Source organism: Heterodontus francisci, chromosome 46 (assembly GCF_036365525.1).
Source record: "Heterodontus francisci isolate sHetFra1 chromosome 46, sHetFra1.hap1, whole genome shotgun sequence".
Taxonomy (NCBI): domain Eukaryota; kingdom Metazoa; phylum Chordata; class Chondrichthyes; order Heterodontiformes; family Heterodontidae; genus Heterodontus; species Heterodontus francisci.
Window position 1 is genome coordinate 10,756,606 of NC_090416.1, and position 22,148 is coordinate 10,778,753.

The window sequence follows — 22,148 nt, forward strand, 5'->3', positions numbered from 1 at the left end:
AATCCCTTGCTCAGCCGATCCTAGCTGGGGATGGGAGGGCAAGGGGGATTGGCTGCTGCGGTCTAGCTCAGGGTTGAGAGGAACAGGGCAAATCATCCGGGTGGTACCCTGATCATGCCACGTTGGCCCCAATTGGGGGAGGGAGCAGGCATTGGGCTGGGCCGTGATGCACGGTGCAGTCGAATAGCCGGTCACAGCAGCTCCTCGTGGTTTGGGCGGGCACAGAGGTGCAAAATGGAGAACGGCCGGTCGAGGGAGGCAGCGGAGGGGGCAATCTGCGGGGGTTGGACCTCAGCGAGAGTCGGGATCGCCCGGGGGGGAGGGGGCGAGCTGGGAAGGTGGCAAGCTGGGAAGGTACACCCTCCCCCTGCAAGCCCCAGACCTTCCTTATCAGAGGGCTACACAGAGACGTACTCTCCTGCCTGTTAACAGCATTGACGGTCTCCTTGAATCTCGAGGTGTTCAACTGTTCTAACAAAAGGTTAACAACACTAATAAGTTAAAGGCTGCAAGGTGCTTAGTGTGGTTTTTATTGTAATTAAACTGTAACATATTTGTTTGAAATAAATCCAATTATCGACAAGAACAGCTCAGTGGTGATTCCGAAACCTTGCCTACTGCAGTGAAATGTGCCAAGATTGGCGACAGGTCAGATTTCGCTCCGAGAGAGCATCAGATCACAGACGTCAGCCGTGGCTCAGTGGGTTTGACGCACCTCTGACAGTGTGGGTTCGAGCCCCCACTCCAGAGACGCGAGCTCCATAATCCAGGCCGACACTGCCAGTGCCAGTACTGAGGGAGTGCTGCACTGTCGGCAGTGCCGTCTTGCAGCTGAGACGTCAAACCGGAGGGCTTGTCTGCCCGCGCAGGTGGACCGTAAGAGATCCCACAGCCTTTCCTTTCCGCTTCCTCCTCTCTCTCCCCTCCCTCCCAATCTGTTTCCTGCAGCACTCTGCAGCCTGGGTGAGCAAGAATTGCTGAGTCAGCCCTTTCTCTGCTCCGTTTGTTTTATGACTCCAGTACAGGCTGTAATCAGTTCAGTTGTCAATTTATCATCTGCCTGGGTGCCATCATTCTTTACCATCCTCTTCATTTAAAGCCAGCTACAACTGGACAAAATGACCCGAAGCGAATCTGGTTTCCCCGCGCCTCTGTCCTTTGACACCACGTCCCCAAAATTAGGTTTCCCTTCTGCCCTCCCTGATGCTCCTGACCGATACTGTGCCCCGATCCCACAGCCAGACGTACAGGTAGGCAGTGTGTCCACTGGCGGAGGTCTGCCGCTGGGCCGAGGTGTGTTGCTACGTCTGGGTGTGGTGCCAAGCCTTGGCCCAAGTGATGGCACTGGCCCCGATTATAGCCCAGAACCAAGCCTGGGCCTAGTCCTATTCATGAGTCTCGTGTTTGGTTTGGGCTTAATACTAAGGCTGGGCCCGAGCCTAGGGTTACATTTGTTTCTGCACCTAATTTTGAGCTAAGTCCTAATCCTTGCAGTGTAACAAAGTTGGCAGGCCTAATCCCTCATCAAGGCCTTCAACATCCTAGGGACTACCATTGACCAGAAACTGGACTGGAGTAGCCATGTAAATACCGTGGCTACAAGAGCAGGTCAGAGGCTAGGAATCCTGCGGTGAGTAACTCACCTTCTGACTCCCCAAAGCCTGTCCATCATCTACAAGGCACAAGTCAGGAGTGTGATGGAATACTCTCCACTTGCCTGGATGGGTGCAGCTCCAACACTCAAGAAGCTCAACACCATCCAGGACAAAGCAGCCCGCTTGATTGGCACCCCATCTACAAACATTCACTCCCTCCATCACCGACGCACAGTGGCAGCAGTGTGTACCATCTACAAGATGCACTGCAGCAACTCACCAAGGCTCCTCAGACAGTACCTTCCAAACCGCGACCTCTACCAACTAGAAGGACAAGGGCAGCAGATGCATGGGAACACCACCACCTGCAAGTTCCCCTCCAAGCCACACACCATCCTGACTTGGAACTATATCACCGTTCCTTCACTGTCGCTGGGTCAAAATCCTGGAATTCCCTCCCTAACAGCACTGTGGGTCTACCTACCCCACATGGACTGCAGCGGTTCAAGAAGGCAGCTCACCACCACCTTCTCAAGGGGCAATTAGGGATGGGGCAATAAATGCTGGCCTGGCCAGCGACACTCACAACCCACGATTGGATGGAAAAAAAACTTGACCCTGGGTCAAGTGTGAAGGGCAAAAGCGGGACTCATTCTCTATTTCTACAGAAGCCAACGGCCACTGGTATGAAGGGTAGGGAGGTCTAACATTCTCTCTCCAGTGAACTCGCCTGAACTGGGCCAGGCCCAGAATAGCCCAGGATGGTGTCTGCGATGGACTGGCCTGTATCTGGGTGTGGAGATATGACCATCACATTCAGCGTTCTCTGCCAGCCAGTTGTATAAAGGGGGCCTAGATTGACAATTGGCAGGAAGGCTCCCAGTTCTCCAAAGGTTTGTCCCTCACCACCCAGTGCCTGAGCTCCCGGGCCTTTGTCACGGAGGTACGGTCAGGAGTTCATATCAAGCAGACGCTCTCCAAATGAGGGGTTTTCTTAACCTTGGTTGGCAGATTCTTCAGGACAAGGATGGGTTTGTGACATGTTATGCACCCGGCCCAGACAAGCATGAACAAGCCGGCAGAGAGAGCCGGTGTTTCAAAGGGATCTAAAAGGCGCAGTGTCTTTCCTGTGCAGTTAATGCGTGATAGCCACATATGGAGATATTAGGGGACGGGTGACCAAAAGCTCAGTCAAAGAGGTCGGTTTTAAGGAGCGTCTTAAAGGAGGAGAGAGAGACGGAGAGGTTTAGGGAGGGAATTCCAGAGCTTAGGGCCCCCCAGGCAGCTGAAGACACGGCCGCCAATGGTGGAGCGATGGGAATCGGGGGGATGGGCGAGAGGTCGGAATTGGAGGAGGGCAGGAGGAGGGACCTCGAGAGGAGGAGAACAGCTGAAAAGGAGGAGTGAGGCCAGGAGGAGATCCAAAAGTGAGGCTGAAGATTTGGACTCAGTGAGTCACTCTTTCTCACCTCTGCATCAGAGGGCTACGCCCATAATCTAGGCCGACACTCTCAGTGCCCAGTACTGAGGGAGTGCTGCACTGTCAGAGGTGCCGTCTTTCGGATGAGACATTAAACCTGCCTGCCCCTCTCGGGTGGATGTAAAAGATCCCACGGCCGCTATTGGAAGAAGAGCGGGGGTAGGGGGAGGGGGAGTTCTCCCCCAGTGTCCGGGGGCCCCAATATTTATCCCTCAACCAGCGTCACTAAAAAAAAAAATTGATCTGGGTCATTACCACATAGCTGTTTGTGGGATCTTGCTGTGCGCAATTCGGCTGCTGCGTTTCCTACGTGACAACAGTGGCTGCACTTCAAAAAAAATTAGCTGTGAGGCGCTTCGGGACATTCTGAGGTTGTGAGAGGTGCTAGAGAAATGCAAGTCTCTCTGGTTAATATTAGCACACTTGAGCAGACTCAGCATCAGTGCGGCTTCATCCTCACCCCTGTCCTGTCAGCTGAACTCACAGGGCCCATCAATAATAACGTGTAATAAAATTGGACTAAACTCAGCAGTGAGCTGCACGGGGCGTGTGGCCTTGCTTCAAATTAAATCCATCTCTCACAGAATAATAGAGTTTTGCAACACAGAAGGAGTCCATTCGGCCCATCACGCCTGCCCTAGCTCTTTGCAAGAGCTCCCACCGCCCTTTCAGGCAGCGCGTTCCAGATCACAACAACTCGCTGCGTTAAAAAAAAAATTCTCCTCCTCTCCCCCCTCTGGGTCTTTAACCAATTATCTTCAATCTGCGTCTCTCTGGTTACCGACCCTCCTGCCAATGGAAACAGTTTCTCCTTATTTACTCCATCGAAACCCTTCCTGATTTCGAATGCCCCGATTAAATCTCCCCCTTAACCTTCTCTGCTCCGAGGAGAACAATCCCAGCTTCTCCCAGTCTCTCCACATTAACTCAAATGCCTCGTCCCTGCTCCCATTCCGGTAAATCTCCCTCCGCACCCTCTCCGAGGGCCTCGACGTACTACAATCTGTTTTCATCCCCCCCCCCCCAACTTCCCTTCTCCGCCCCACCCTTGCCCTTGGCTCTGGTCATTATCGGGTCGCTGCTTGTGGGATCTTGCTGTGCACAAATTGCCTGCCGTGCCTCCTATAAGTGGCTACAGTTCAAAGCAGTACGTGAAGTGCTCTGGGATTTCTTCAGGTGAGTCCTTTCTCTCTCTCTCTCTCCTTCCTCTCTCCTCCCTCCCTTCCCCCTTTCCCCCTCACCCACGACTGGCAGAAGCCTTGAGGATTGACCCCCTGGGGGAGTGGGGGAGCCACCCTGGTCAGATGGGAAGGGGAGTCTGATGTTTAACCCTTTTCCCGCTGGGTTGTGGAGGAATGAACGTGCGAAGAAACGGCCTCTGTTTATTTTCATGATCGAGTGAACTGTGACAAGGCAATGCTCCAGTCGGGAGCTGCACACTGTCTTGGCTGGTCATGGGGTAACTTGAACAGCCTTCCTCACACACACACATTAGCAACGGACACCCGGAGCTGTTAATATTTATCCTTCTCTGTCAGAAGGCAAGGCTGTGACCAGCGGACGGTAAAATGAAGAGCTCGATCCTGAGCAGAAGGGATTAAGGTAGAGAGAGAGGGAGCAAGGCAGCTGGTGGATCGCCATGTGTGTCAGGGACTGCCTGTGGCTGCTGGGGATTGCAATCCACATACAGGGTAAGTAGACTCCCATGCTGCAACCCGATAGGTAGCACAGCGAGGGGACAGGGCAAGGAGGAAGGGAGACGAGAGTAAGTGTGAGAGAGGCACTGGGAAGCAGAGGGGGAGAGACATGGGGAGAGAGAGAGAGGGTCAGAAACTGCCGGCAGTGGCTCAGTGTCTCTGGGAGTGACTGTTACAGCGACTGAGGAGATGTATCTGGGGACATGTGTCTTCTGTCTGAGCTGACTTGTACAATTGCCCAATCTCCCACTCTCACCTCCCTTTCTCTCTCTTTCTCTTGCCCTGTCACCCACTCCTGTCTGGCATTCCCGAGCTCCCCACCTCTTTGTCGGTCCTGCCCTCCTTTTCTGCTTCCCTCTCCCTCTCTCCATCTTGCTTTCTTTCTTTAGCCCCTTCTCTCTCTCTTTCTCAATCTGTTTAAGTGTTTTTCCTGTTCTACCTCCTCACTGTCCCTCTCCCCCACACACTCTCTCTCTCTACCCCTCTTTCCATCAGTTTCACTTTCCCTCTCTCCGTCGCTCACTTGTTCTTTCTCTCTCCTACTTGCTCCCACCCCCTCTCTCTCACCCCTCTCCCTCCCCCCCTTTCCCTCTCCGTCTATCACACCCTCTCCTTTATCTCTCTCAGGGTGTTTGGGGTATCAGGAGACGGGGTTTGATGGGGACAGTGTAGAGGGAGCTTTACTCTGTATCTAACCCCTTTTTTTTGTGGCCTTTATACCCCAGGCCCCTTTTATATATTCTATGTCATGGGGGCCTTTATTCCTCAGGCCCCCTTTATAAACAAACTGATATTTTTTAAATATAAGGAAGGCCTCAAGCGTACCGGCGGACATCGCATGCTCCTTCTCCAGGGACACCCTGGCGTGAACGTAACCGCGGAAGAGGGGCAGGCAATCGGGGAGGACGGAACCCCCGCAGCCTGGACCTGTGAATTTCCACCTTGGCCAGGCCCAGGAGCAGACCGACGAGGAGATCCTCCTCCCGGCCCACGCCCCTCCGCACCGGGTGCCCAAAGATCAGGAGCGTGGCACTGAAGTGCAGCCAGAACTTGAGGAGCAGCCCCTTCAGATACTCAAAGAGGGGCTGCAACCTCGCACACTCCGTATATATGTCAAACACGGACTCGTCCAGGCCGCAGAAAGTACAGGCGGCCTGGGAGTCCATGAACCTACTTAAAAGCCTATTGCACGGGATTGCCCTGTGCAGCACCCTCCACCCCAGGTCCCCGATGTAAAGGGGGAAGACTCCCGCGTAGAGAGACCTCCATCGGGGTTTCCCCTCGCCGCCAGATGGCAACGCGGACCGCCAGGGCGTGTCCGGCCGGCTGACGAGTGCGAGGAAGTGGAGAGTGTGCAGGAGCAGCCCGTACAGGAAACCCCTCCGCGCCGATTGGAATGGCACGGAGGGCATTCCCGAGAGGCGGCTCGGGTTGTGCGGGACCGGCTCCCGAGGAGGGTTTCGGGGCCTGGGTCCGATGAGCAGTTCCGGCCGGGCGGGGGTCAGCTCGGCTGGGATCGCTCCGCACTCCCGAGCCCCCTCGCCACCCGCAGTGAGGGGCGTCCCGGGGGTTTTGGCTACTCCTCCGCCCGCCGGACCGTCCCCGGAGTCGGCCGCCCGGACAGCCGAGGCGCTCTCCTCCGCCGGCGGGGGAGCGCCCTGACTGGAGGCGACCATGTTCCAGACTCGGAAAAGATCCCGGTAAAAGACAGGCAACTCCCTCAGAGAGGCGCGGCTAACGGACTCCACCGGGAGCTGCGTGTCGTCTTGAAGGCAGTGACACTGGCGGAAAAAATACGTCGCCAGCGCACACCATCTGGGAGGACGCTCGACGTACAGGTATCTCTGCAGGGTCCGAAGGCGGAGAGTCGCAGCCTGGGTGCGGACGCACACCAGCGACTGACCGCCCTCCTCGATCGGGAGACTCAGGACCGCGGCAGAGACCCAGTGTTTCCTCTTGCCCCAGAAGAAATCGACGAGTTTCTTCTGGATCTTGGTGGCAAATACAGGGAGCGGGGCCAAAGTGACCAACCGGTACCACAGCATGGAGGCCACCAGTTGGTTTATGACCAGCGCTCGGCCCCTGTAGGAAAGCACTCGGAGCAGTCCTGTCCAGCGCCCCAGCCGAGCGGTGACTTTCGCCTCCAACTCCTGCCAGTTTGCCGGCCAGGCTTCCTCAGCGGGGCTAAGGTGGACTCCCAGAAAGAGGAGGTGCGTGGTGCTCCACGTAAAAGGTGTCATCTCCTCCGGCAGGGAGTCCACCCGCCACTGACCAACCAGGAGTCCGGAACATTTCTCCCAATTGATCCTCGCGGAGGACGCGGCAGAAAAGGTCTGCTGGCAGTCGCGCATCCTCCGCAAGTCAACGGGATCTGTGATTGCGAGGAGCACGTCGTCGGCGTAAGCCGAGAGGACGACCCGCATGGCCGGCTCGCGCAGAGCCAATCCCGTCAACCTCCTGCGAAGCAGGCACAGGAAGGGCTCCACGCAGATGGTATACAATTGGCCGGACATGGGGCACCCCTGACGCACTCCTCTCCCAAAGCGAAGGGGCGCCGTCAAGGACCCGTTAACTTTGACGAGACACTCTGCGGCGGCATATAAAAGTCGGACCCGGGCCACGAAATGCGGCCCGAGTCCGAAAGCGCGCAGAGTCCCGAAAAGGTAATCGTGATCCACCCTGTCGAACGCCTTCTCCTGATCGAGGGAGAGAAAGGCGACCGACTGACCAGTCCTCTGGGAAAGATGGATCAGGTCCCGGACCAGGTGGATGTTGTCCTGGATGGACCGGCCCGGGACCGTGTAGGACTGGTCGGGGTGGATCATGTGGTCCAGCACGGAGCACAGGCGGGTAGACATAGCCCGGGCAAAGATCTTATAATCCGTGCTGAGGAGGGAGACCGGACGCCAGTTTTTAAGCAGGCGGAGATCGCCCCTCTTCGGCAGCAGGACGATGACCGCCCTGCGCCACGAGAGGGGCATCTCCCCGGTCGCCAGGCTTTCCCCCAGGACCCGCGCGTAATCGTCCCCCAGGACGTCCCAGAATGCCCTGAGGAACTCCACGGTCAACCCATCCAGCCCTGGGGATTTGCCCCTCGAGAGCTGGTGGAGGGCGCCAGTCAGCTCCGCCAACGTGAGCGGAGCCTCCAATCCTTCGGCGCCCTCCGGGCTGACCTGCGGCAGGTCCTCCCACAAAACTCTGCGTGCATCCTCACTGGACGGATCCGGAGAGAACAACGCACTGTAATAAGTCCGGACCAGGAGGCCCATTCCCTCCGGATCCGTGATGGAGGATCCGTCGTCGGCCAGCAGCTCGACGAGCTGCTTACGGACCCCCCGCCATTTTTCCAGCGAGTAGAAGAAGGGAGAGGCGCGGTCCAAATCTTCCAGGATCTGGATCCGCGACCTCACGTACGCGCCTCGGGACCCTATGAGCTGCAGGTCCCTCAGCGCGCCCTTCTCTTTGTATGCCTGCCACAGGGCCGGGTCCACGACGGCATGACCGAGGCGGGACTCCAAGTCGAGCACCTCCCTCTCAAGGCGCCCGATCTCGGCTTCCCGCCTCTTGGTCGACCCCTTCGCGTACTCCTGACAGAAGACGCGGATGTGAGTCTTGCCCACATCCCACCATAGCCTCAAGGAGGGGAAGCCCCCCTGCTTTCTTCTCCAGTCAGCCCAGAATCGACAGAACGAGTCCCGAAATCGCACGTCCTCCAGCAGCCGGTTGTTAAAGTGCCAGTACGCGGACCCCGCCCGCGTGCGGAGCGGAATAAACTCCGCCCACACCAGGTGGTGGTCCGAGCACGGCACCAGCCGCATGGAGGCCGCCGAAACGCGGGAGACGTACGCCTGCGAAATGTAGAGGCGGTCGATTCGCGACCCCCCTCCTCCAGACCTCCACGTGAAGGCGCTGGAGCCGGGATGGAGATTCCGCCAGACGTCCACCAAGTTAAGGGAGCTGATCAGTCCCCTCAACTTCTCCACCGACGCTTGGCCGCGCTGGGGACCGGAGCGATCCCCCACCTCGAGGGTGCAGTTAAAATCCCCCCCGAGGATGATGCACTCGCCGCTATCGATGGAGCTCAAGAGAGCGGACACTTCTTCAAAGAAGCGCGCTTGCAACGCGCCGGGCCTGGGCACGTACACGTTCACAAAGTGGAGCGGCATGCTACCCAGGCGAACGGCGAGGTGGAGCAAGCGGCCCGGCACTAGCTCCTTGACCCCCAAGATCTCCGGCTGAAAAGTCGGGGCCAACAAGATAGCCACCCCACTAGAAATAGGGGTGAGGTGACTCATGTAGACCCCACCCTGCCACTCCAGGAGCCAGGTGGCTTCGTCTCCCGGAACGGTGTGGGTTTCCTGCAGAAAGCTCACCGCGTATCTCCCTTCCCTAAGGACTGAGAGATTGTGAAATCTGCGGTGAGACCCTCTGCTGCCGTTGATGTTGAGGCTGGCTATGGTTATCTTCATGTCAAAGGTAATTAAAACCCGTCACAAACACCTCACTGTGAGGAGGGAGTGGAAGTGCACCTGGCCCTCCACTCCCCCAGCAACCCATTGAGGAACACATTAAAACGGCACCTCTCAACCAGTTTCACGTCCGCGCGCTTGCCCGCTATCTTAAGGGCGGCACGGACGGACTGGATGATCAGCGCCAGATTCGACCAACGGTCGAGGGCCAGCTGAACTTTATTGCGGCAACCTCTGCAAGCCGCGAGGAAATCCCGGAGTTCCGCCGTGGGGATGAGAGGAGATTCGGTGGGAGGCACGAGGGACTCCACCACCTCACTGGCGATGGAATCAAGATCATCCTCCGTGCCCCGCACCGAATCCCCATCCTCCTCCGGGTTGTCACCGCCAGCGGCCGACACATCCACCACACACTGTGGGGCGGACGTCCCGGCCGCGCCAGCTGGTCCCGCCTCCGCCACGATCCCACCCCTAGGATCGATGGCGGAGGAGTCCTCTCTGGGTTCTATTGTGAAACTGGAGCCTGTAGGCACCAGTGGTTCAGGACCCCCCTCCACCTCCGTCCCCAGGCCAATGAGTGGTCCAGGGGAGACAGAAGTTCCGGACTCCGGGAAACCAGCCGGAGCCGAGACCGGAGGCGGAGAGAGGAGGCCATCTCCCGCTCCGCCAGCACCCACAGGCCCAGCAGATGGGGCAGCATTCTCAGTTATAACTGGGTCGGGGGTCTCCTGGTTGGTGGTGAACTCCGGCTGGGAGGCCCGACCCTCTGGGGACTCGCCCTCCCCTTCATTCAGGACACCCGACCCAGTAGCAGTGGCAGAATGGGCGGCTTCCCCAGGCTCCCCCACCACAAGCAGGGCCCCACTTACTCCTTCAGGGGGGGCCTCATGTACCGGGGTCATCCCCTCCCCTCCATCCTGAGGAATAGGGAGCACCTGCCCGGACTTTGCAGCCTTGGTGGTGGCGGTAGGGGAAACCTGGGGACCCGAAACAGGAGACAGCTCCCCTCCAACAGATGGGCCCTGCGCCTCAGGGCCCCTTGTTACCTCTGTGGAGGGATGCCTTCTCCTCTTTTTCCCAGTTGTGTGCGGAGGCTCAGAGACCTCCATATCATCAGAGGCCTCCACCTCCACACTCTCCTTTTTTTTATTCACCCTGGGCCTGAGCCCAGCCCTGGGGCAAGTTGACTTCCCGAGATCGGGCCTTGGGCTGAGCTCAGACTCGGGTAGTGTCACGATATCCAGGGGACGCGCCTCTCGATGTTTATTTCTCCTCCGCGCCTTCCTTCCACTTGGACGGTCACCCCCCTCCCTGCCGGAGGCCGTGAAAACCATAGCCTCCGGTACCGACTGAATGGTATCTGGTGGTGGTGTAGGGGGGGTGGGAGGAGGTGCAGCGTTGCCACCCTGGGCCGCTGAGTTGGAGTTGGCAGCCGGGAGGTTGGGGCAGTTCTTATGAACATGCCCCACCCCCTTACAGACATGGCACCGCACCCCGTCCAAGGTCCAGAAGACACAGTAGGCCGTCCCCTGGAATTCTACATTGAAGTGGCCTCTCTGTCACCTCCTCCTGCGCCAGCTGCATGAATAACTGGCGGCGGAAGGAGTACACGTGTCGGAGGCTTTTCTCCCGAAGACCGAGCGGGACTGGGGTGAGCCCCGTCTTTACCTCCCCCAGATGGTGTAGGTGGGGGAGGAGGAGCTCGTCAGGAATGAAGGGTGGGACGTTCGACAAGGTTACCCGATGTGCAGTGGCCCCCAGAGGGTCCACTGGCAGGAAAATCCCACCCACTGTGAGCCCCGTACTTAGGGCGAGGGACACAGCCCGCTCGGCCTTCAGGAAGAACACAGCCTTCCCATACATCTTTGAGGCTGCAACAATGGCCGAGGGGCCGACAACCACGGCCATTGCCTTAACACAAGCCTCAATAGTCATATTAGGATGGGTGTAACTCTTCACCCCATGCTTTGATGTTAAGATTTTAAATGGTGACGGGGCCACAGGAGCAGCTGTCGCAGCTGCTGCAGCATAGGAGGGCCCCGCCACCGGAGAGGACTGAGAAGTCATGGGGTAGAAGAGTTACAGGCACTTTGCTGAGAGAAAAAAAAAAGAAAAGAGCAAATACAATAAATCAAAAATGTAACATTTAAAGGATGTAGCACAGGGGAAGAGGCTGAGGGAGAGGAAGGCCAGGAGGAATCAGTCTTTGTTAGTATTGCACAAGTCTTGTAGCTGGTCTTCCAGTTGGGAGGGTGGGGTGATGTCTTCACCTGGGTCAGCTGTAAGCTGCCCAGGCACACGCCTCCTTCGATGTTCAGATAATAAGTCTCTTCACCTGGGCAGCTCCAGCTGTCCCAGGCCTAGTAGTTGGGGTGGGGAGGGAGCTCCCTATCCAAAGATGTTAAACACAGGAGCTCCCTATTGAAAAATACAGCCCTACCCGAGGTCTTCAGGTCTCTTCTTTCCCCACCCTCAACAATCAATGAAAAAGACTTCAGGATAAAACAAACTCACAAAAGAGTTCCAGTTCTTCGCCTTCCTTCCTTTGTTGAAATTTGGAAAAAACTTTTGTTTCAGTTTGAATCTCCCTCTTGCAGCAGTCACACAGCCTGCAGCCTCCAACCTGTGCACACAGCAACAGTCAGCTGCACCTCGTTGATGCACTCAGGCTCCCAAATCAGAGAGCAGCCAATCCCCGTGCTGGACCTGTCCTGGGAGTGTTTGATGGGGACAGTGTAGAGGGAGCTTTACTCTGTATCTAACCCCTGCCTACACCTTCACGCTAAGGAAGTCGATACTGAGTTAGATGTTCATGCAGTGACTGTGTTTTACTTCGGTCCCAGGGTCACTCCAGGGGAGGTATCAGCGGAGGTTATACCGTGAGCTGCTGAAGAATTACAATCCCCTTGAACGGCCGGTGGAAAATGATTCCCTCCCACTCGCCGTGTCCTTCTCCATCAACCTCCTGCAGCTCATGGATGTGGTAAGTGTGCAGCCCGTGCGTGGGATTTACCTCGATTGGCTTCCTGCCTCCTCAGGAGCTGAGGCTTCCTGCCTGGGAATACCTGAGAATTCTTAAACCCCCCACCACCAACACACACTCACAGACACACAGACACACACACACCGACACACACACACAGACAGACACACACACACCGACACACACACACAGACAGACACACAGACACACACGCACACAGACACACACACACACACACAGACACACAGACACACACGCACACAGACACACACACACACAGACAGACACACACACAACGACACACACACACCGACACACACACACAGACACACACGCACACAGACACACACGCACACAGACACACACACGGACTCACAGACACACACACACAGACTCACAGACACACACGCACACTGACACACACACAGCCACACACACACCGACACACAGACACACACTGACAGACACACACACACACACAGACAGACAGACACTCACTCACAGACACACACACACAGACAGACAGACACTCACTCACAGACACACACACAGACACAGAGACACAGACACACACACACACACAGACTCACAGACACACACACACCAACACACAGACTCACAGACACACACACACACTGACACACACACAGCCACACACACACCGACACACAGACACACACTGACAGACACACACACACACACAGACAGACAGACACTCACTCACAGACACACACACAGACACAGAGACACAGACACACACACACACACAGACTCACAGACACACACACACCAACACACAGACTCACAGACACACACACACACAGACAGACACTGACACACACACACACACACCGACACACACACACACACACACCGACACACACACACAGACTCACAGACACACACACACCAACACACAGACTCACAGACACACACACACAGACTCACAGACACACACACACCAACACACAGACTCACAGACACACACACACACAGACAGACACTGACACACACACACACACACCGACACACAGACACAGACACACAGACACACATACACACAGACAGACACACACAGACAGACACACACACACACATACACAGGTACAGACAGACACACACACACACACACAAGAACGGACAATTTGCATTTCTGTAGCGCCTTTCACAACCTCAGGTCAGCCAATGAAGCACTTTTTGATACTTAGTCACTGTTGTAATGGAGGAAACGCAGCAGCCAATTTGCGCACAGCAAGATCCCACAAACAGCAATGTGATAATGACCCAGATCAACTGCTTCTTCAGTGATGTTGGTTGAGGGAGAAATATTGGGCCCCAGGACACTGGGGGAGAACTCCACCCTCCCCCCAACTCCCCCCCTCCTCGCCCTTCTCCCAATAGCGGCCGTGGGATATTTTGCATCCACCCGAGAGGGCAGACGGGGACCCTGGTTTAACGTCTCATCCGAAAAACAGCACCTCCGGCAGGGCAGCACTCCCTCAGTACGACACTGGGAGCCTCAGCTCGGATTCTGGGTTCGAGGCTCTCGTTGCGGCATGGCTCACTCACCAGGGCACCAGAAGATGGCGCCAGGTGGGCTGAGCTGGTAACCTATGGCTCGGGAGGCGGAGCATCTGTGTTACCCCCGCCCTGTTCCCAATGGTTGGCATATCGACGTTAGGGAGGGGTGGGGGGGGGGGGGGTAGGGAGACTGAATGGCGGGGGGGGGGGGGGGGGGGGCGCCGTTTTAGACAATGTTGGCGGGCGGGGATGAGGGATGTATTAATGGGACATCGGCCAAAGAGGAGGAATATTTGAGCACGGAATTCTCTGCCAGCTCGGGCTGTCGAAAGGTTTGCATTTCCGATACACTTTACACACAATGACGTCCTTCCCGCAGAACCATTGAGTAGAATCGTGGGAAATCCAAGGCACGGGAGGGTGTCCATTCAGCCCATCGTGTCTGTGCTGGCCGAAAAGGCGCCATCCAACCTGATCCCACTTGCCATCTCTTAGTCCACAGCCCCGTAGGTTACCGCACTTCCAGTGAATATCCCAGCGTGTTTTAATTGCGATGAGGGTTTCTGCCTCTGCTGCTCTTTCAGGCAGTGAGTTCGAGACCCCCTCCACCGTCTGGGTGAAACAATTTCCCCTCAACTCCCCTCTCATCCTTCCACCAATCACCTTAAATCTCTCCCCCCTCCCCCGGTTTTTGACCTCTCCGCTAATGGAAATAGGTCCTTCCAGTCCACTCTATCTAGGCCCCTCGTAATTTTAGACACCTCAATTAAATCTGCCCTCAGCCTCCTCTGTTCCAAAGAAAACAACCCCAGTTTATCCAAACTTTCCTCGTGGCTAAGATTCTCCATTCCCGAGCAACATCTTCCTCAATCTCCTCTGTGCCCTCTCTAACTCACACCCTTCCCGGCGTGCGGTGACCAGAACACCATGCAGTACTCTAGTTGCGGTCTAACTAGTGTTTCTGAACCGTTCTAGCATAGCCTCCCCGCTCTTACATGCTAGGCCGCGGCCAATAAAGGGCAGCATCCCGTAAGCCATCTTCACCACCTCATCTTGCCACCCAGCTGCCTTCGGGTATATCTGTTGCCGTGCACTCCAAGGTCCCTCTGTGATTTCAGAGGAGACATATCTGCTTCCACCACCTCCCCCGGCAGCAAGTTCCAGGCACTCACCACCCTCTGTGTAAAAAGCTTGCCTCGCACATCCCCTCTAAACTTTGTCCCTCGCACCTTAAACCTATGTCCCCTAGTAACTGACTCTTTCACCCTGGGAAAAAGCTTCTGACTATCCACTCTGTCCATGCCGCTCATAACTTTGTAAACCTCCATCATGTCGCCCCTCCACCTCCGTCGTTCCAGTGAAAACAATCCGAGTTTATCCAACCGCTCCTCATAGCTAATGCCCTCCAGACCAGGCAACATCCTGGTAAACCTCTTCTGTACCCTCTCCAAAACCTCCACGTCCTTCTGGTAGTGTGGAGACCAAAATTGTACGCAATATTCCAAGTGTGGCCTAACTAAGGTTCTGTACAGCTGCAACATGACTTGCCAATTTTTATACTCTATGCCCCGACCGATGAAGGCAAGCATGCTGGATGCCTTCTTGACTACCTTATCCAGCTGCGTTGCCACTTTCAGTGACCTGTGGACCTGTACGCCCAGATCTCTCTGCCTGTCAATACTCCTAAGGGTTCTGCCATTTACTGTATACCTCCCACCTGTATTAGACCTTCCAAAATGCATTACCTCACATTTGTCTGGATTAAACTCCATCTGCCATTTCTCCGCCCAAGTCTCCAACCGATCTATATCCTGCTGTATCCTCTGATAATCCTCATCACTGTCCGCAACTCCACCAACCTTTGTGTCGTCTGCAAACATACTAATCAGACCAGCTACATTTTCCTCCAAATCATTTATATATACTACAAAGAGCAAAGGTCCCAGCACTGATCCCTGCGGAACACCACTAGTCACATCCCTCCATTCAGAAAAGCACCCTTCCACTGTTATCCTCTGTCTAAGACCGAGCCAGTTCTGTATCCATCTTGCCAGCTCACCTCTGATCCTGTGTGACTTCACCTTTTGTACCAGTCTGCCATGAGGGAACTTGTCAAAGGCTTTACTGAAGTCCATATAGATAACATCCACTGCCCTTCCTTCATCAATCATCTTTGTCACTTCCTCAAAAAACTCAATCAAGTTAGTGAGACACGACCTCCCCTTCACAAAACCATGCTGCCTCTCGCTAATAAGTTCATTTGTTTCCAAATGGGAGTAAATCCTGTCCCGAAGAATCCTCTCTAATAATTTCCCTACCACTGACGTAAGGCTCACTGGCCTGTAATTTCCTGGATTATCCTTGCTACCCTTCTTAAACAAAGGAATAACATTGACTATTCTCCAGTCCTCTGGGACCTTACCTGTAGCCAACGAGGATACAAAGATTTCTGTCAAGGCCCCAGCAATTTCCTCCCTTGCCTCCCTCAGTATTCTGGGGTAGATCCCATCAGGTTAACAACATACCAGTTTGAGGTAACATAGGAGCAGGAGTAGGCCATTCAGCCCTTCGCGCCTGCTCCGCCATTCAATTGGATCATGAGGTTAGACACAGAGTAAAGCTTCCTCTATACTGTCCCACCCCTCCATCCAGGTCAGAGGTCACAGCGGGGTGGGTGGGGGGGGGGGGTCACAGGGCCGACAACTATTCCCCAGCCTATCACACTTCATGTGGCAAGAGGAAAAAAACACCCCGACAGAAAAATATGACCCACAGATCCTGGGTTTTCGTCGCAAAAGAAATTCGGGCCCTTAAACCCTGTGTCAGTCGGAGTCAGACTAAACTCACTGGAGACACCAGGCTGCTCAGGGAGGTCGGATGTGGGGGGGTGGCGGGGGGGGAGGTGGTTGGCGGAGTAACAGGCAAGAATCTCGAAGGACCAAAGAAGGAAAGAACCTGCATTTCAGTAGCGCCTTTCACAACCTCAGGACTCCGCCGCACTTTTTCTTTGGAAGTGTTGTGGGAAATGCGGCAGCCAATGTGCGCACAGCAAGATCCCACAAACAGCAATGTGATAATGACCCAGGCAATCTTTTTTTTCTTTAGTGATGTTGGCTAAGGGATAAATATTGACCCCCCCCCCGGCAATCCGGGGAGAACTCCCCCACCCCCGACTGCTTCCAATAGTGGCCGCGGGATCTTTTACATCCGCCTGAGAGGCGAGACAGGGGCCTCGGTTTGACGTCTCATCCGAAAGACGGCACCTCCGACAGTGCAGCACCCCCTCAGTACTGGATTACGGGCTGAAGTCTCCAGAGTTGGGTAGATGCTCAGAGGCTGTTTGCCCCTGGCTGGGGCGATAGAATTAAAGGGGCACTGACTCAGGATAAAGGGCTCGGCCATTTCGAACTGAGATGAGGAAGAATTTCTTCACTCAGAGGGTGGTGAATCTTTGGAATTCTCTACCCCCGGGAGCTGTGGATGCTCCATCGTTGAGTATGTTCAAGACTCAGATCGATAGATTTTAGCGGCGTCTCAAAGGAGGTGAGAGAGAGGCGGAGAGGTTTAGGGAGGGGAATTTCAGAGCTTAGGGCCCCCAGGCAGCTGAAGGCACGGCCGCCAATGGTGGAGCGATGGGAATCGGGCGATGGGCAAGAGGCCGGAATTGGAGGAGGGCAGAGATGTCGGAGGGTTGTGGGGACTGGTGGAGGTTACAGAGATGGGGCGGGGAGCAACGGAGCTACAATGAAGGGGTTTGAAGAGCCCATTTCTCTTGGGAGATCCTGAACATGATTCCTTGTCTTCCTTGTTGTCCTAGGATGAGAAAAGCCAGGTCATTACCACGAACGTTTGGCTCCAGATGGTGAGTAATCTCGATGACGTACACTGATAGTTGCAGGAGCAGCTGTCTCATACCCACTGAGAGCCTCGATACTTACTGGGAGATCTGACAACACGCGGCCATATTGACTATCTGGCTGGTAGGCGGGAGGGGTAATTTGCCCTCAGTTCATGGGCGGAAGGGGGAAGGAAGTGACCAGCAGAAGTGAGGGTTCCAGCATAATTGGGGGAGACCCCGACTTGGGATCCTTTTGTGTTTGCCATGGAGTCCCTACAAATTGATAGCTTAAGCTCCAGGAGACAAATCATTGGTCATGGAAGGAAAATTGTTTCAGCTCTTTGGTTTTCCTTGAACACCTTTGCTTTTCAGTTCCAAAAATATTGGAGTTTGTTTTGGGGGGGGAGGTGGGGACAAGGACTTCTTGACTGAGAAGCAGGAATTGTCCAATCAGAGAATCTGTTTGCTTTTCCAATTGGCCGTGGGAAGGCGGGCTCCGTGGTGATGGACATGCCGGCCGACCAATGGAGAGATTTGGGTGGAGGGGAGGGCGTCGCAGGCAAGAGGTCAGTGATGAAGCCTCCAGGAATACCACCAACCGGGCGACCCCGCTCATGATGGAGTGGAGGCCGGGGGCCTGGGGGGGTCGCTCAAGGACCCTTGGTGGGGCCTTGGGGCCTGAAGGTGGGTGTAGGGGAGTGCGGGAACAGCCCAGCCCCTCCTGACCCACACAGAAACTGATTTGGCCCTCTTCTGGCCAGTCAGTTCCTCTCGCCGTGGTCCTGTTGCCGGGCACCAGGCAGCACTTTGGCTTGACGCCCACACCCCCCCCCTCGCGGCCCAGGTGACATCATCAGGCTTTGGCATGTTAAGTAGGCCCCTGGCTGCCTGTAACTGGAGCCTCATCCAGTGCCTGAATGGCCGTCCGTTAATATTGCCACGGCCGAGAATACGACAGGTTGGAGTCAGGAGGGAGCATTTACAAATTTTAACCCCTCCGACGCGCCATTCCTGCTGGGCAAGGCAGGGTTAAAATTGCAGCCTAAGAATGGGAGGGCCCATTTCCAATTTTCCTGTAACCAGGTAGATTGCACGGTGAACTCCAAGCACAGCGCCATCGAGAGCTCAGGATGAGTAATTACACACACACACACACACATACATATATATGGCTAATGGAACACTGACCTGGATGTCAAGGGTTGAATTACGAGGAGAGATTACACAAACTGGGAATTCCCTAGAATTTAAAAGGTTAAGGGATGATTTGATCAAAGCTTTCAAGATATTATGAGAATAGAATGGCAGGCAACATTAAGGGGAGTCCAAAAATTTTCTACCAACATGTAAACAGGAAGCGGGTAGTAAGAGGCGGAGTGGGGCCTATTAAGGGCAAAGAGGCTCAGGGCAAGCCTAGAATACTTAGTGAGTACTTTGTGTCAGTGTTTACAAAGGAAATGGAATCTGACAAAATATCAGTAGAAGCGGAGAGAGTAGAGGCAATGGATAGGGTAAAAATTGAGAGGGAGGAGGTATGTTTAGGGTAGATAAGTCACCAGGTCCGGATGGCTTGTATCCCAGGCTGGTAAAGGAAGTGGGGATTGAGCGAGCGGAAGGGCTGGTCATAATCTTCCAATCTTCCCTGGATATGGGGGAGGTGGCAGAAGATTGGTGAGTGGCAAATGTGACACCCTTATTCAAGAAAGGGTGTAAGGACAGTCCTAGCAACTACAGGCCAGTTAGTTTAACATCAGTGGTGGGTAAGGTTTTAGAAACAATAATCAGGGGGAAAAAAATCAACAGGCGCTTGGAGAGGTTTGAGTTAACTAGGGAGAGTCAGCACAGATTTGTAAAAGGCAGATCGCGCTTGACTAATTAAATTGAATTTTTTGATGACATAACAGAGAAGGTTGATGAAGGGAATGTGGTGGATGTAGTCTATATGGATTTCAAGAAAGTGTTTGACAAAGTACCACATAAAAGGCTGGTTAACAAAATTGAGGCTCGTGGAATAGGAGAGACAGTGTTCAACTGGATAAAAAAAATTGGCTTAAGGACAGAAAGCAGCAAGTCGTGGTAAATGGTTATTTTTCAGACTGGAGGATGGTAGACAGTGGTATTCCCCAAGGGTCAGTGCTGCATCCACTGTTTTTTTTTTGCTATCTATAAATGACTTGGATAGTGGAATCCGAAGCAGAATTTCAAAATTTGCCAATGATACCCAACTTGGAGGAGTGACAAACAGTGAGGATGATACGAACCACCTGCAACAGGACATAGTTTGATAATTCCGTAGCAGGAACAGAGTACTGAATTGGATGATCAGCCATGATCATTTTTGAATGGTGGAGCAGGCACGAAGGGCCGAATGGCCTACTCCTGCTGCTATTTTTGATGTTTTCTATGTTCTATGTAGATAGGGCAGAGAGGTGGCAGATGGGGTTTAATACTCTGCATTTTGACAGAAGGGATAGGGTGAGGCAATATAGACTTAACAGCACAGTTCTAAAGAGTGTGCAGGGGCAGAGGGACCTGGGCGTTCATGTGCATCAATCTTTGAAGGTGACAGGACATATTGAGAGAGTGGTTAGTAAAGTATATGGGATCTTGGGCTTCATAAATAGAGGCATTGAGTACAAAAGCAGGGAAGTTGTGCTGAACCATAAAGCTCTGGTTAGGCCCCAACTAGAGTATTGTGTCCAGTTCTGGTCTCCACACTTTAGGAAGGATGTGAGGGTCCTTGAGAGGGTGCAGAGGAGATTTACCAGAATGGTTCCAGGGATGAGGGATTTTAGTTACCAAGGTAAAGGAGATTGAGGGGAGATTTGATCGAGGTATACAGAACTTTTTTACACAGCGGGTGGTAATGACCTGGAACTCGCTGCCCACGAGGGTGGTGGAAGTGGAGATGATGAATGATTTCAAAAGGAAATTGGATGGGCAAGTGAGGGAAATAAACTTGCAGGGTTACGGGGGATAGAGCAGGGGAGGGGGACTGACTGAATAGCTCTGTGGAGAGCTGGCATGGACTGGATGGGCCGAGTGGCCTCCTTCTGTGCTGTAATGACTCAATATTAGGGGAAACAGATGGGGTCGATAGAGATAAGCCTATTTCCGCTGGTTTGGGAGTCTAGGACGAGGGGGCCAGACCTTTCAGGAGTGAAATTAGGAAACATTTCCACACACAAAGGGTGGGAGAAGTTTGGAACTCTCTCCCACAAACGGCAACTGATGCTGGATCAATTGTTAATATTAAATCTGAGATTGATAGATTTTTTTGTTCACCAAAGGTTATTAAGGGATATGGGGGGCAAAGGTGGGTAGATGGAGTTAGGTCACAGATCACCCATGATCTCATTGAATGGCGGGACAGGCTCGAAGGGCTGAATGGCCTCCTCCGGTCCTATGTCTGTGTTTGCCTATTTGCAGCATTCAGTGTAGGGAGAACTGGAAATAGTGAATTGCTATCAGATCTCATAACATCAGCTTCCAAACCTGCGACCAGATCTATCTCGGCCTCCTCTTGAAGTCTCCAGCATCACAGATGCCAGTCTCCAGCCAATTCGATTCACTCCGCGTGATATCAAGAAACGACTGAAGGCACTGGATATTGCAAAGGCTATGGGCCCTGACAATATTCTGGCAATAGTACTGAAGACCTGTGCCCCATAACTTGCCGCGCCCCTAGCCAAGCTGTTCCAGTACAGTCACAACACTGGCATCTACCCTGCAATGTGGAAAATTGCCCGGGTATGTCCTGTACACAAAAACAGGACAAGTCCAACCCGGCGAATTGTCGCCCATTCAGTCTACTCTCAATCATCAGTAAAGTGATGGAAGGTGTCATCAACAGTGCTATCAAGCGGCACTTGCTTAGCAATAACCTGCTCAGTGACGCTCAGTTTGGGTTCCGCCGGGGCCACTCAGCTCCTGACCTCATTACAGCCTTGGTTCAAACATGGACAAAAGAGCTGAACTCAAGAGGTGAGGTGAGAGTGACTGTCCTTGACATCAAGGCAGCAATTGACCGAGTACGGCATCAAGGAGCCCTAGCAAAACTGAGGTCAATGGGAATCAGGGGGAAAACCTTCCACTGGCTGGAGTCATACCGAGCACAAAGGAAGATGGTTGTGGTTGTTGGAGGTCAATCATCTGAGCTCCAGGACATCACTGCAGGAGTTCCTCAGGGTCGTGTCCGAGGCCCAACCATCTTCAGCTGCTTCATCAATGACCTTCCTTCAATCATAAGGTCAGAAGTGGGGATGTTCGCTGACGATTGCACAATGTTCAGCACCATTCGCGACTCCTCAGATACTGAAGCAGTCTGTGTAGAAATGCAGCAAGACCTGGACAATATCCAGGCTTGGGCTGATAAGTGGCAAGTAACATTCACGCCACGCAAGTGCCAGGCAATGACCATTTCAAACAAGAGAGAATCTAACCATCTCCCCTTGACATTCAATGGCATTACCATCACTGAATCCCCCACTATCAACATCCTAGGGGCTACCATTGACCAGAAACTGAACTGGACCAGCCATATAAATACCGTAGCTACAAGAGCA

The 22,148-nt window shown here is 54.1% G+C and overlaps 1 protein-coding gene across 4 annotated transcripts in view; it reads left to right on the top strand.

Annotated features, from left to right (window-relative positions):
- Nucleotides 1-4,301: 4,301 nt before the first annotated feature.
- The window catches only part of LOC137356753 (neuronal acetylcholine receptor subunit alpha-7-like), a 30,407-nt gene continuing 12,560 nt past the window's right edge, over nucleotides 4,302-22,148 (top strand). The window contains exons 1-3 of one of the 4 annotated variants that reach the window (XM_068022489.1): nucleotides 4,302-4,766; nucleotides 12,085-12,224; nucleotides 17,563-17,607. In XM_068022489.1, the coding sequence (XP_067878590.1) occupies nucleotides 4,715-4,766; nucleotides 12,085-12,224; nucleotides 17,563-17,607 (237 nt within the window). In that variant the 5' untranslated portion in view covers nucleotides 4,302-4,714. The remainder of the gene's footprint in view (nucleotides 4,767-12,084; nucleotides 12,225-17,562; nucleotides 17,608-22,148) is intronic. The other 3 variants (XM_068022488.1, XM_068022491.1, XM_068022492.1) reach the window with 3 other exon arrangements.